This window comes from Ammospiza nelsoni, chromosome 19 (genome assembly GCF_027579445.1).
Source record: "Ammospiza nelsoni isolate bAmmNel1 chromosome 19, bAmmNel1.pri, whole genome shotgun sequence".
NCBI classification, from domain to species: Eukaryota; Metazoa; Chordata; class Aves; order Passeriformes; family Passerellidae; genus Ammospiza; species Ammospiza nelsoni.
The window spans coordinates 7966087-7979022 of NC_080651.1; the positions used below are offsets into that span (position 1 = coordinate 7966087).

General features: G+C 45.0%; 2 protein-coding genes across 5 annotated transcripts in view; one reads left to right on the forward strand and one right to left on the reverse strand.

The window, feature by feature from the left end:
* The window catches only part of RECQL5 (RecQ like helicase 5), a 37907-nt gene that overhangs the window by 13406 nt on the left and 11565 nt on the right, over positions 1-12936 (forward strand). The gene's annotated exons all lie outside the window — the stretch shown is intronic.
* On the reverse strand, positions 177-11813 carry SMIM5 (small integral membrane protein 5). The gene is made up of 4 exons (XM_059486022.1): positions 11590-11813; positions 5184-5324; positions 3387-3540; positions 177-1961 (listed from the first exon to the last, which is right to left on the reverse strand). The coding sequence occupies exons 3-4, from the start codon at positions 3511-3513 to the stop codon at positions 1852-1854; spliced, it is 237 nt and encodes a 78-aa protein (XP_059342005.1). The 5' UTR covers positions 3514-3540; positions 5184-5324; positions 11590-11813; the 3' UTR covers positions 177-1851.

Sequence of the window (12936 nt, forward strand, 5' to 3'; positions counted from 1 at the left end):
CTAACATGTAGGTTGGCAGTGAAGGCTTTGGGACAGCCTAATAAATTATTTTTTCTTTTTTTTTTACACTTTGTTGTCTCAGTGTAACTGTGCATGCAGTAACTCATGCTAGTGCAGTCTGCTCTGGGCGGTTGTCATGCTGAGTCTCAGATATTTATTTCTAAAGAACATCCTCATTTTCCACTGGAGAGTTTTTCTTTTTATTAATTTAAAAGTAACACTGGTAGTTTTAGGAATTTTATTTTTCTTATAATTCTTAGACTATGTCTCTGGCTGCAGATATATTCCAATGTGCAGCAGTACAAAAATACCAAATACCTAGATCCAGTTTGTTGGCAAAAAATAAAGTGCATTAAATACATAAGAAGCTGAAGTAATGTGCCTTTTACTAATATGGGTGCAGGCAACAGAGAAAATACATTTCTATACAGAGACTTCTTTATTTTTCTGTAACTCCTGAAGTGTAAAGAGTATTTTAAAGCCCACTGTTAAAACCTTGATGATTCTGTTCTCCCTAGCTAGACACTGGCGTTGGTACATACACTTAGTTGGGATACAGAGGCAAAAGATGACTTCTCTATATTCATGTAATTGTTTATTCCTTCTCACAAAGATGGCTGGTCTCCCATTTGGTGCTGAGACACCAGTGGTTCAGAGTTTAGTGCAGAATTGTGGCCTTCCTGTGCTGTGCCAGTTGTGGAAGGGGTGGCCTGTGCCACGGCCTTGTGTGTCGGTAAATCCCTTTCGGAAGTTCACCGGAGTGTAAACCAAACATGCACAGTGGCTGCAGCATTGAAGAGGGATTTATTTGCACTTGTTAACTCCAGCCCAGCAGCCCATTCTTGGCTCTGCTCTGTCACAGTGCCCGCTGTCAGCTGCTGTGCACATACCCTGAAGTGATGGCTCCCATCAAGTGTCACTCCTCTGAAATGCCTCTGTGCTTGCTCATAAACACACCCTTGGCATCATGTTCATGGCTACTAAAATAAACTGCACACAGTGCAGAGAGTCAGGCACAGAGATCCCTCAAGTAAGGATTGGGATTTGTTCATCTCCTGGAGCTCCCATGCTCTGCAAGAGCCATTCATCTGCAATAAGCAGAAGAGAGGAACCACAGGGGGTGGAGAGGGAGCATGTTGAACAGAGAATGATCAAAATAAGCCATAGGATTGGTGAGTTTTTCCCTTTTGCCATCATCTTTCTATTTACAAAGAGCATTCCACATGATCTGTTTTCTCCTTTGGCAATTTCCCATCATCACATCACCAATGAAATGACACCAGCTGTACTCAGAGCCTCAGCTGGCACATCTGGATGAGAGGGTCCACCATTTGTTCTTTCCAGCAGATATCTCAGCTAAACATGTCTCCTGGAGCAAGTTTGGCCTTGATCCACGATGACCTGAGCAATTGGACCTCCCAGTGGTGTCAATGGGTTTTGCTAATGCCCAGTACCATCCTTGTGGTGAGGAGAGCAGGCAGTGCCTCGAGTGTGGCTGTGTGCGTGGCCTCTGCTTTGCTCCATGGCTCCGTGTCCATGGGGGGATCCTCAGCTGGCCCAGCTGCAGGGCTGTCTTTGGGAAAGCTCTCTCTTTTCTCAGCAATCTGTGTCCATGTCCTCCCACCCCATCCCAGCCCAGAAGAGGGACACAGTGATGGTGAAGGAGCTTTACCTTCCTTGTCACAGTAGTGGCTGTCACAGAGAGAAGGAACTCCCTGCTGTGATTTCTGGTCCTTTGAGTCGTGTTCATTAATCTTGTTATTGCCATTTTCAGTGGGCTAGTGTGGAAAGCCATTCCCATAGCACTGATGCTGATGTCCATGTGTGTCCTGCATAGCAGGTTGTGTCACTTCAGGAATGGGCAGCTGGGCTGACTTGGCTCTTGCGTCTGGGCTCAGGGCGTCCATCACAGCCACAGCAGCAGCAACTGCAGGCAATGACCGTGAGCACCAGCACAGTAACTGCAGAGAGAAACAGATGACATTGCTTCATAGCACAGGAACAATCAGAGTAACCCTATGTCTCCTCCTCCTACTGCAGAGTAACCTTATGTTTCCTCCAGGTTGTTTGGCGAGCAGCAAAATGAGCAAAGCCTGGTTTCTTGAGAATTCTTTTTTTGCCCTATATCCCCATCTTCCTCCTCCTAAGTTCCTGCTCCTTTTTATTGGTTTTCCATTTAATCTGGACAATCATTACCAGGCATTTCAAGACCTTAAGAGCTACATTCCAAACCGTGTGAGGGTTTCTTTACCCACTTAATGGGCTGTTGTTTGGGAGCTGACATGCAGTACCTAAGAACAGCCCATGTGCCTGGAAAGGATGAAAATCCAGCTTTGGATTTTTGAGTAACCGGACTTGAGGGAGTTTGATTACTCAAACTGGCAGTTGTAATTCTGAAGAGTGAGTTCAGCATACTCTTTAAGCATAGAGACTTGTGACTGGGTTGGCTTTACTCTTCTGTATTTAGCTTGAAAAAATAAGATACTTCAAATGCAGGGGTTCATTTCAGAGAACAGTGGCTAACTGACTGTCCTCTACTCTAGCCAGGATGGCAGGTGTTGGCAGGGATGTGTTAGTTTATCTGGAGTAGAAAAGGATGACATGTTCCATCCTGCAGAACATGTAAGAATGTGAGCATGCCTCTGTGTGTGCCTGTGTTCCTTTAAAGCCTGGACCTGGGCTGCCAGGTAACCTGACCTGTGGGGAACCAGCTGTAGGGATGAACCAAATAAAGCAGCAGGTGTGACATTGTGAATTCCAGCCCAGGGAGGAGTGTCCAGCTGAATACACACCCTTCCTTTTGGCCAGGAGCAAGCCCTGTCTTTGAGGAGCAGGGCCTGTCTTCCTTCCTGCTTATTTTCCCATTGTATAAACAAACTTCATCCTCCTTGACCCAACAGTTCTTGATCCAGTTGTTACTCCTTCCATGCCATCCCCACACAGAGCAGCAGGAGGGATCTTGCCATTACCAGAGGAGAATAAATGGACTCATCTGAATTCACTGAGCCAATACAAGAATGACACTCAGAGCCCCTCTTAAGTGTCCTCTGTGGCAGGGAGATGCTCTAGGACCATTTGTCATAAAACTATCTCCTATGCATCAAAACATTACAGCAGCTCTGGGTTGGTTAAAATATTGCTAATTTAACTAATGTTTAAAAAGGAAGCTTTGGGGAAAGCTGTGCTGTTTCCTGTCATGCTCTGCAACCATGTAGAAGTACACACTGAATGTTAAAAATTACCTAGGAATTAACCTGGGCCTTAGAGCACAGCCTAGAAAACAACAGCCAACATCACCAACCCTCCTACAGAGCCTGTGGAGCAAGTTGCCCCCATAGGAGAGGAGAGAAATTCTGACACCCCTTTGCCTCCACCCACAAACTCACCAATAAACAGAAGAACCACAGAAAAGCTGACAATCTCCACTGGCTCAGCCTTGGGCAGTTTCTGGAGCTTGAGGAGAAACTTCTCACCAATGGCTTGAACTTCCTTCAGAAAGCTTTCAGAAGACATTCTGTCACAACCTCTCCAGGCTTTATGCTGCAGGAGAACCAAACAGAGAATAAACCTTTTCACTGACTAATGCTAGGGAGCTGCCAGCCTTCTTATACAGCCAGTGATCACAAGGAAAACAAGTTTATCTGGTCTCAGTCCTTGTTCCCAGTAGCTAAGGTGGAGGACTATTAATTGTCTACGTGTCCTGGCACTGTTTTAATTTCAAAATCCAGCTGCAAGAGTGTTTTTGTCAACTACTGTTAAGCAGAGTCCAAATGGTGTTTCTTCTACAAGGACACTTCTTCCAGCAGGCACTGAGCTAGACTGGACAGTGCCTGCCCTTGGCTCTCACCCAATCAAAGCACTTTTTTTTCCAGTTGTGCTAACTTGTCCTTCCAGAAACAAATGCACTTCTAACCCAGTTTGAATGCTGAACTCCACTGTACATAGTCTTCAGTTGTTTGTTACTGAATAACACAAAGCAGACTCCCTTGAAGGCTTTTTGCACTTTGAGCTACAGAACCCCCCTTCAAAAAAAGGGGGATTTCCCTCAAAATACCTTAAAAAAGGCATTTACCTCAACACCTCAATACAATAGTATTAATAATCTTTTATTAACCAGTTTTACTGTATGTGATACTAAAAGTTAAAGTCTGCATTCACTAGAGAGAGCTGGATGCTTTTCAAGTTCTTAGAGATGAATGCAGTTTCATAAAGAAAGCTAAATTTAGGTTTTTTTTTATTTTAAGCCACAGAGCAATATATGAATTGAACAGTGGATTCCACCCATCACTGCTGATGGTGAGCAAAGCAAAAGCCCCTGGATCTGTCAGGGAGATCTCTCCCCTGTGGAGCTAATCCCTCCTGCCCTGCTCAGTAATCTTAGGCCTTCTTTATTCCCAGAGGGATCATCAGGAGCTCTTGTTACTGAAAATATTATTAGTCTAGTTAAAGTTAAATGCCTCAGTTTTGTCACCAATATTTGCTGTTCTTTTACCCCATGAACAAGATTTTAGGAGGCATTGCAACAAACTAGCTGGCATGAGGCCTATGGATCTTCAAATTTTGCTTCAGTCAGGAACTGGAATTGTATATTTTTGAGAACTATCCATAGTTCCACCTAAAACAAGTGTTTAGACAGGTCAACACTTGAATGGGTTACAACTCTTATTTCATTATAATATCAAAATGTACTGGTTGTGTGTGTTGTAACAGGCAACACTGGGGTTTGGGACTTGAACATTGCAATTTAATATCTTGATCTTGGTGATAACACAAAGCCAAGTGACCAAGACAACATTTCCAGAACAAACCAGCTAGTTCCTTATTGAACATCTGGCTTGGTTACTCAAACAAATGGATGCTTGGAGTTCAGTTTTTCTAAACACACTGAGGACAGAGAGACCTTGGCTGTTTCTTTGCATGCTGGGCTTAAGTACTACAGTGCCAAGTTAAATTAGTTTTGTATGTTTATGCAATTCAAAAAGGGTTTTCTTTGTTCTTTTAAATCCAAGCTAAGGAATAAAAATCGGAACCAGCTGGTTTCTTAGAAATGGGGGTGGATGGAAAATCGTCATCTACACAAAGATCACTACAATTCAGGAAGGAGGCAGAGCTGTGGGCTTTTGACCTGAAAAGGTCACCTTTTGAGAATAGGGTTAAATACTTCTTTCCAGATGATTGCATACCCCAAGTGAGCTTCTCCAGAAACGGCTGCTTTATCCTTAGTGCTGCAGGATTCTGTGTCAACAGGTTTTCAATTTTGATTCCATTCTAAGACATGGTGGATGAGGCAGAGGTGAAATGATTTGTGCTTTCTGTTCTTGGCTCAAGAAGAAAAAAAAAAAATCAAAAAATAAAATTTCTGGCTTTAACATTGTGAAAATGTTTGTTCCCTTTGGAGGTGCTTCTGCCTGTCCACAAGTTCTCCTCATAATGAATTTGCTGTGAACTTCCATGCCATGCTTTGGGTTGCACCAGAAGCAACAGGTATAAGAGCCAGGCTTTGAAATTTGGTTATACAGGGTAAAATTACTGAGTTCTACTGATTGTAGAACTGCATGTGGATTAGCAGAGTGCTTAGTCAAAAATAATGAAGCCTGTCTCTGTAATGGACATTCCACTCTGCCCATGGTACCTGATCTGGAGCTGAGTGAAGGAGTTTTTATTCTAAAACTTGCAAGGAATGTTGCTTGTTTACCTTGGTCTGAATTTCATCAGGGACAAAGTTTGATGGTGGTGGTGCAGTCTCCAACCTACTCATGAGGAAGCAAATGTTTTTCTGATTGCACTTTCTGCTGCTTCAAGGACTCTCTGCTTTGCGATTTCTGCTTCTGCAGCAAGGTAAAAGGCTGAAGAATAAAATAATTCTTAAAGGAAAAAAGTAAAACTCTTCCAAGAAAGACAGTTACATTAATGGACTTTTGTATGTTCCATTCTACTTGTGATGTAAAGTCTTCCTTCAGGACTAGTTTTGATGGGACCTTTTCCCAATTGATTTCAGTGGAACCAAGATTTTACCCTTGAGATTAGCACAAGGGTGAGGATTGTGTGATTTAAAACAGCTGTCTTATACATCTGCCTCATTTACAACACAAAGGTGATGACATTACAGTAACAGAGTGGAGCTGTGAGAATTAATTCCTTTTGATTTATTATATTGTGTTCAAATAAGCTTCCAGTCACCAACAGTAGTAAAGGCTAGGTGGTGCAGGATATTCAGTTGAAGCAGTAACTCTGATGATTATTATTAAAACAGGGAAGTCTTAAGAGGTTTGAAACTGAAGACTGTGGGCCTTAAATGACAGTTTACTTTCTAGGCCTGGAGTGCTGTTTTAGAGGCTGGAAGAGCCACTCAAGTTAGAACCTCAGAGATTCTCAGGAGTTTGGTGAAAATATAATTGTCTGCCAGTGTTTGCCTCAGTTGAGAATTTCTTCTTGCTCATCACTGTCCTTCCTCAAAACTTCACCCACTGAGGATGGGAACCCTCCAGAGCAGAGGAGACTTGGCTGTAGGGCAGCAGAGCTGATGTAACTCATCCATGTCATGGAAAAAGTCCTGAATGACCACACTGCAATGTGGCCTTCATAACACACTGTCAGACTGATGTCAGGAAATTCTGCTCCACAGCTGTAGTTGGAGCTCACATGAAGTGAAAATCAGATGAAGAGAGGCAAGATAAGAATCTCACACAGAAAAGAAAGTAATACAAGGTCTGGTCACAGGCAGTTTGTGACATCCTGCTGGGATGGGGTGGCAGCCTGAAGTTCATGGTTTTGACTTCAGAAATAACTCATCCAATCAGCGATGCCAGTGGAACTAGATCATCAAACCTTTCTGCCCTCCTCTAATGTTGCAAGGCCCAGCAGGGGGAGGGAATAAAACAAATAATTTAATTTGGGTTTATTTGGTTTTGATGAGAAAAAAAAAAGGCCCCTTCTGCCATGTGCCATGAGTTATTAGCCTTGGTTGAAAGGACAGAGCACAGAAATGATGCAGGGGAATGGCAAACAGCTGCAGGTGTGCTGCTCAGCTGCAAGGATTACATGACCCTGGAAACCCCAAGTGCATGTCCTGTGTTTAGGACTTACACAGGTTTAGATTCCCAGAAAGCACTAATGCAGATTCATCTTGCTGTGCCCACTGAAGAAAGCTGTGAAAATTGCCATAATAGCACTGAAATTATCTTTCTGAGTTGTTTTAATGGACTCATGCCATGCTGAAGCACTCAAAGAAGTTGCCTGCTCAGTCCCTTGGAGAATAAAGCCATTAAAAAGCCTCAATCTAGACATTCAAGAGAAAAGCCTCCATCAAGGTTCCTTTCTGCTGTGAACTGGCTGCATATGGAGGCTTCTTTTTCCAAGAAAAAAGCTTTGAGATGACCATGTACAGTGAGGTCTCACATCCCTGTGTCTGCCTGAAGCTGGTGAGGCTGCTGTGAGTCTTTTGGAATTGCTGTACATTTTGGTTTTGCATTTTTGCTGTACATTTGGGGTTTTTGGTCTGTGTTGATCTGTGTGTGGACACAGCTGCATCCACAGGTGAACTGGAGGGAGTGGGTGAGCTGAAATTTGCTGCTGAGAATGAGACACTTGTTTACACATAGCCCTGGGGCTATTTGAGCAGCCTTTTTTAGTGCAAAAAGCACAAATTTAAGTTTGTGGTTTAGCCCCAGGACTGGAAGTTAGTAAATACAGGCAGTGTCCCTGGCCTGCCAGTGATGCTCCCTGGTTGTGACTTTGGGTAAAACATCACATCCCACTGCTGGGTGACTTCATCTCTGCAAGACAGCAGAACATGGAACCACATCAGAGCTCTGTTTGTCAATTGTTGTGTGTCCAAGTTTCCAGCATGCTTGGAAATCTTAAGATAGAAAGGCAGCAAGTCCCTGGTTTTGCTGCAGTTACAAACTGAACTGGCCATTGTTTTGCTCAGTACTTTGAACACTTTGTTCACTGAGCCTGTTGAGGATGGATGTAGATGAAAGTGTGCTTTCCACTCTTGTTGGCTCCTAACCCAGCCATACTCCTCATATTGTTCTTGCCATAATCCTGATCCATTGGTTTCACTGTGCTTGCATGGGTTTATTGCTTTAATAAGCTACAAGTGGAGATAAAGCTTTGGAAGGGGGAATTATGGGGGGAACAAGAAGCTGCCAGTGCCTCTAGTCCCAATGCAGCAAGTCCCAGTGATGGTGAATTGGCTCTCCTCCCACAGCAGGATGGCTCTAGAGACCTTACCAAGCAGAACCTTCCTGATGTTCCCATCAAGTGGAATGCCAGGGCAACATTCTCATTGCAGCCTTGGCCTTTCCTTAAGACTGGGGCTTTGAAGAAGCAAATGTTGTGTTGTTCTTACTCAGACTAGTCCAATAAATTGGTTGAAATTGGACCTGTACAGGGATGGGAAGCCTGTATGGATTGTGGAGGCTTATCTGGTTGGAAATCTTACAAGGCAAGCCCAACCTCAGGGAAGGAGGGTGCTGAGCAGCCAAAGGTCTGAAACTCTAAAATAAGCTCTGACTGTACTTGGCCACTTTTTAAAGAACATGAAGGCTTGGCCAGTTTCAAAATGCACCAGCTTTGTTCTTGGTCCCTGAAATGTCCTGATTTTATATGGATAAGGTCTGCAGTGCTTCCTGTTCTCAAACAATGCTGGGTTTCTAGGTGTGCCTACAGTGGATGCATTTTGGTGTAACATGTCATAACTCCTGCATGATTGTTTATTGTTCTAAGCTTTTAGTGTACTGCTGAGATGAAAAGGGCCATAGAAATGCAGTTGTATTATCAGTCTCTCATCATTGTTAATGCAGTGTTTGCTGCCATGACTGTACTTGACCAGCCATGTGAATCTTAACTATAGTTCAGACAAACCCATTTTTTCTTAAAACAGGAGTGCACAGAGCCAGACAGACCTATAATTCATTCCCAAACAGATGAAAATAGTTTCCAGTATCAAGAGAATTCAGCCCTTGAACAGCACACACCCAAACTGGTAAATTGTAGCTCAATGCCATGGGAGAAAAGCTGGGACTTTGTCAGTTGGTTTGGAGCAGAAGGCCACACATTCCTGAGATTTTAAAGCTGCCCTGCCTGGGTCACCCTTTGGCTGGAATGCCCTGTCATCTCCACCACCCACTATTTGGAGATGGGTTTTGAGGCAGCACTGTAAATGTGCCTTCTCTTCCCTACAACCTAATATTAGATTAATGTAAAAAGGCACTGAATTCCCAGTTTCAGTAGCAAAGGTGCCCACTGGGACACTGAGCTGGGAGTCTTTACACCTCTGCTGATCACCCTGGTTTTCTCCAGTCCATCCCACAAACACATCCACAAAACCTCATGAGATAATTCCTCACTACTAGAAATTTTTTAAGTGGGGAAAACAAAACACTGAGCCATCCAATGGAAGGAAAAGGTCAATTTTAAAAATAAACCTGTAGCTCTTCTACAAGAGAACTTTTTTTAGGGTTGGTGATGCTTGAATCTAGCCTGAAAGTCTATTCTAATATTAGCAAAATATCCATTTCCCAGGAAGCCGGCTGAGAGGTAGCTGTGTGCCTGTGAAAGCCTTTTAGTGACTTCACACACATAGTGGGATCTACTATCAGTAGTTGGTGCTTGAGGTCCTGAGAGTGCTGGAAACTCCTCCACCTTGTAAGAGCCACCTCTGTGCCCTGTCCTTGATCTCACATCTACAAGTCTCCTAAATTACATGCATTTTTGAGCTTTTTGAAATATCCTGGACTAATCCTAGTAAAGGTGCTATTGGGGTGTAGGAGCTCAAAAATCAAAATCTGCAGCAGCTGCTGCTTAGGAGGAATTGTTAGGAGGCTCATCAGCTGCATGGAGCTGGGGGTGGGTGCTGCTCCCAGCCCCTCACAGTCCCCGCTGACCCACAGCAGGCTCTGTGCTCAGGGCTTGTCTCCACTCTGTCAAACTGGGATTATTTTGTACCTTCATTCCCACACCCGCTGTTGGTTGCAGTCAGGCTGAGGCCCGTGCACTGTGACAGCTGTAACACAAGCCATGTCCTGCTGTTTTTATCCAGACATGTGTTTCACATTGCTGTGCCTCTGCCCCCACACATCAACAGCATGGCTGCAGCTGGACAAGCCCCCAGCCAAACCCATTAAGATTTTCTTGGCATGTTTCTCCACCTCCTTCCCTCCCCTGCCCTTCTCCCCTCACTCCTCCCTCCTGATTTTTTTTTCTTTGTTGTTTCGCTAAACTTTGTTTTTTCACATGCTTTATTTAAGAACCTGTCTTAACTGCAACAAGCAACCTACAGAGACTCTCCATTAGCAGGGTGGAAACTTCCCTCCAACCCCTTGAGCCTTAGGGCCAGGCTGGAGGCGTGTGGGTCTGAGCTGCTACCTCTCCTCACTCAGGCAGTTCCAATTCCATGTTTGTAATACTCTAGGTCAGAAAGACCTGCCCTCCATTCCTCGTTAATGGAAATGGAGAGAAGTGGAAATACCTGATCCTTAACATTCCTCCCTACAGGCATGTGTAGGATTGGGAAGACCTTTTTGTGTGAGAATTGGCTTTCTGCTCCAGTTTGTAAACAGCTGACTGCCCCTGCACCTCCTGGCAGAGGCTGAGGGGTCCCAGCTCAGCGCTGGGAGCTGCAGCAGCTTCCAAACAGAGAAGTCAGCTTCAGATAGCAGAAAATGGGGATTTATAAGGCCAGTCTCCATTACCAGCCCCTCTTCCCATACCCAACAGCAAAACGGAGATGGGAGCACAGGTGGGACACCTCTGTAAAACCAAAGCTTGGACACAATGGCCTAAAATGTCTTTTTCAACCTAAATGATTCTATGTTGTAAAATTTCATGTATTTAGGTGATCCTTTTACTCTTCCTTCCCTTCTCACTACATTCAAACTTGACGGTGTGGTTACTGTAAGCCCTGAGCTGTGTATGTGCATAAATGTGCCTCTCAGAGCAGCGCTTCTCCTGCTGCTTTGAGCACTAAACCAGCATCTGTACCTGATACACTGGCTGAATTCTTCTTCTTTTTTAAATGTTCTCATTAGCAGCTCTGTAAAATCTTTCCGCTTATTTCTATTAGACACAGATGCTTAACTTGCACAGCGTGCTAGTTCCCCGACCGGGGTTTGTTTTCTAAGCTCTCTGCATCAGGATTTGGGGGATAAAACTTGGCTGCAGCTGGGAGGAGCTGCGGGAAAAGCCGTGGCTGGGGTCCGTCCGCGCCTGCCTGTGCTCCCCGCTACGGCACGCACAGCTCGGACCCGGCTGCCTTGTCCACACCGACTATTCCTGGATCAGGTCACCAGTTTATCGGGACATTGGTTCTGTACGAGCACAGAAACCCGAGCAGCCTGCCTTTGTCACGGCGGAGGAGTTGCGGAGTCCCGCTCGGGCTCGGAGCTCCTTTGGTTAGAGGGCGGCTGCGGCGCAGCTCTCCGCCATCCCATTAAAAGCTTTTCTCCTGCCACCTTCGCTGCTCGGTGTCCCTGGCAAGCAAATTCCGCCTCCCAAGCTGTGCTCCATGGCTGACCGAGCCGGGGCAGCTCCCCCGGCTCCAGCCCCTCCGCGCTTCACCGAACAGCGGCGATAGCTCAGCCTTACCCCGACCGCCAGCTCTGCTTCTCCTCTTGTTTTTCTTTCGTCTTCTTAAACTTTTCACGTCATCTCTCCCCTCATCCTGCGGCTCGCTGCTCGCTCGGCTCCTCTCTGCTCCGCTGCTGACAGCCAGCTGTTGTCTCTGCCTTTCTTTCTTTTTTTTTTTTTTTTATTTTTTTTTTTTTTTTTTTATTTTTTTTTTTTTTTTTGTTGCTGGTTGTCGTGGAGATGCGAAGTTTCGTGTTACATGTGTGCCAAAGAGGGAGGGAGAGGAGGCAGCGCAGGCTGGGCCAGAGCCGGTGCCAGCTCCCCGGGGCGCCCGAGGGCCGGCACTTGTTGCCGGCTTCCTCTGTGCATCTCCTCCGAGAGAGGAGTTTCTTCTTTACCTTTTAATGACGCCTTTTTCTGCCGTGAGACTTGAATGGATTCCCTGGCTGCGATAGTTTGGGGCGATGTTAAAGAGAGTAACTTTTCTTTGTGCTGTCCGGTTTCCTTGCGGCTCCAGGAGAAGGAGCTTTTCTCCTGTGCTCCTTGAAAGGGCAGAGCCAGTGCTCACAAGGACAGAGCCGCTCTGTGAGGGACCTGCCGCGAGCAGGGCAGCAGGGACAGTGCTGGGGCAGTGAATTCCCTCCGTGCCCTTGGCCCAGGCATTTACTCTCTTGATGCTGAGCTTTTCGCTTCTTGTATTCTGGGGACAGCTGACTGGCACTGTCTTGTCTCAGAGGGTGAAGCTCGGGTGATGATGAAAGGACACAGTCCTTCAGACAGGTGCAAAATTAGAAGTTCTCATCAGCCTCATGACTTGCTCTTCTATTTGATAAAGCTCATTAAATGGCTTTCGCTTGACAACTGCATAACTAATTTGCCCTCATGTGATTTTTATCTTTTTTAACCCTTTCACTTCACATTATTCCAAGACTTGCTGAGTTGTTTGATTCAGGGAGCATTGTTGATGAGGCTCTGTACCCTCTGGCTTATACAAGGGAATGCTTTTTTCTGGTGTTTTTTGGGAGAGACAGAGTTTCTTTTGGGATATGTGACTTTGCTTCTTCTCTGGCTGTCCATCTGCTTCTTCTAATTGCAGGAATAGCACTCCTATTTTTTGTGGTGTATAAAAACAAGGACTACCAAAACTACACAAGTGCAGGCAGCTTTGTGGTCAGTTTAGTACTTTCCTCAAATGCATTGCCACAGACAAAAATGTGTTAATAAACCTCTTTGTTATTTGCTCTTCATCCCATTCCATAATGTCAGATGAGGGGGGAGGGAATGTCTGAAATGACATAATGATTTTGTTTAGACATTTTAGAGACCAATGGTCAGCTCATACGTACTCTTTTGAAGGGCGAAGGG

Bases quoted from the DNA above. Each gene is read 5' to 3' on its own strand.
- SMIM5 (XM_059486022.1), bottom strand. From the start codon at position 3,513: ATGTCTTCTGAAAGCTTTCTGAAGGAAGTTCAAGCCATTGGTGAGAAG. The intron at 1,962-3,386 runs GTGAGTTTGTGG...TTCTCTCTGCAG, and splicing joins TGTGGTTCTTCTGTTTATTG to TTACTGTGCTGGTGCTCACG.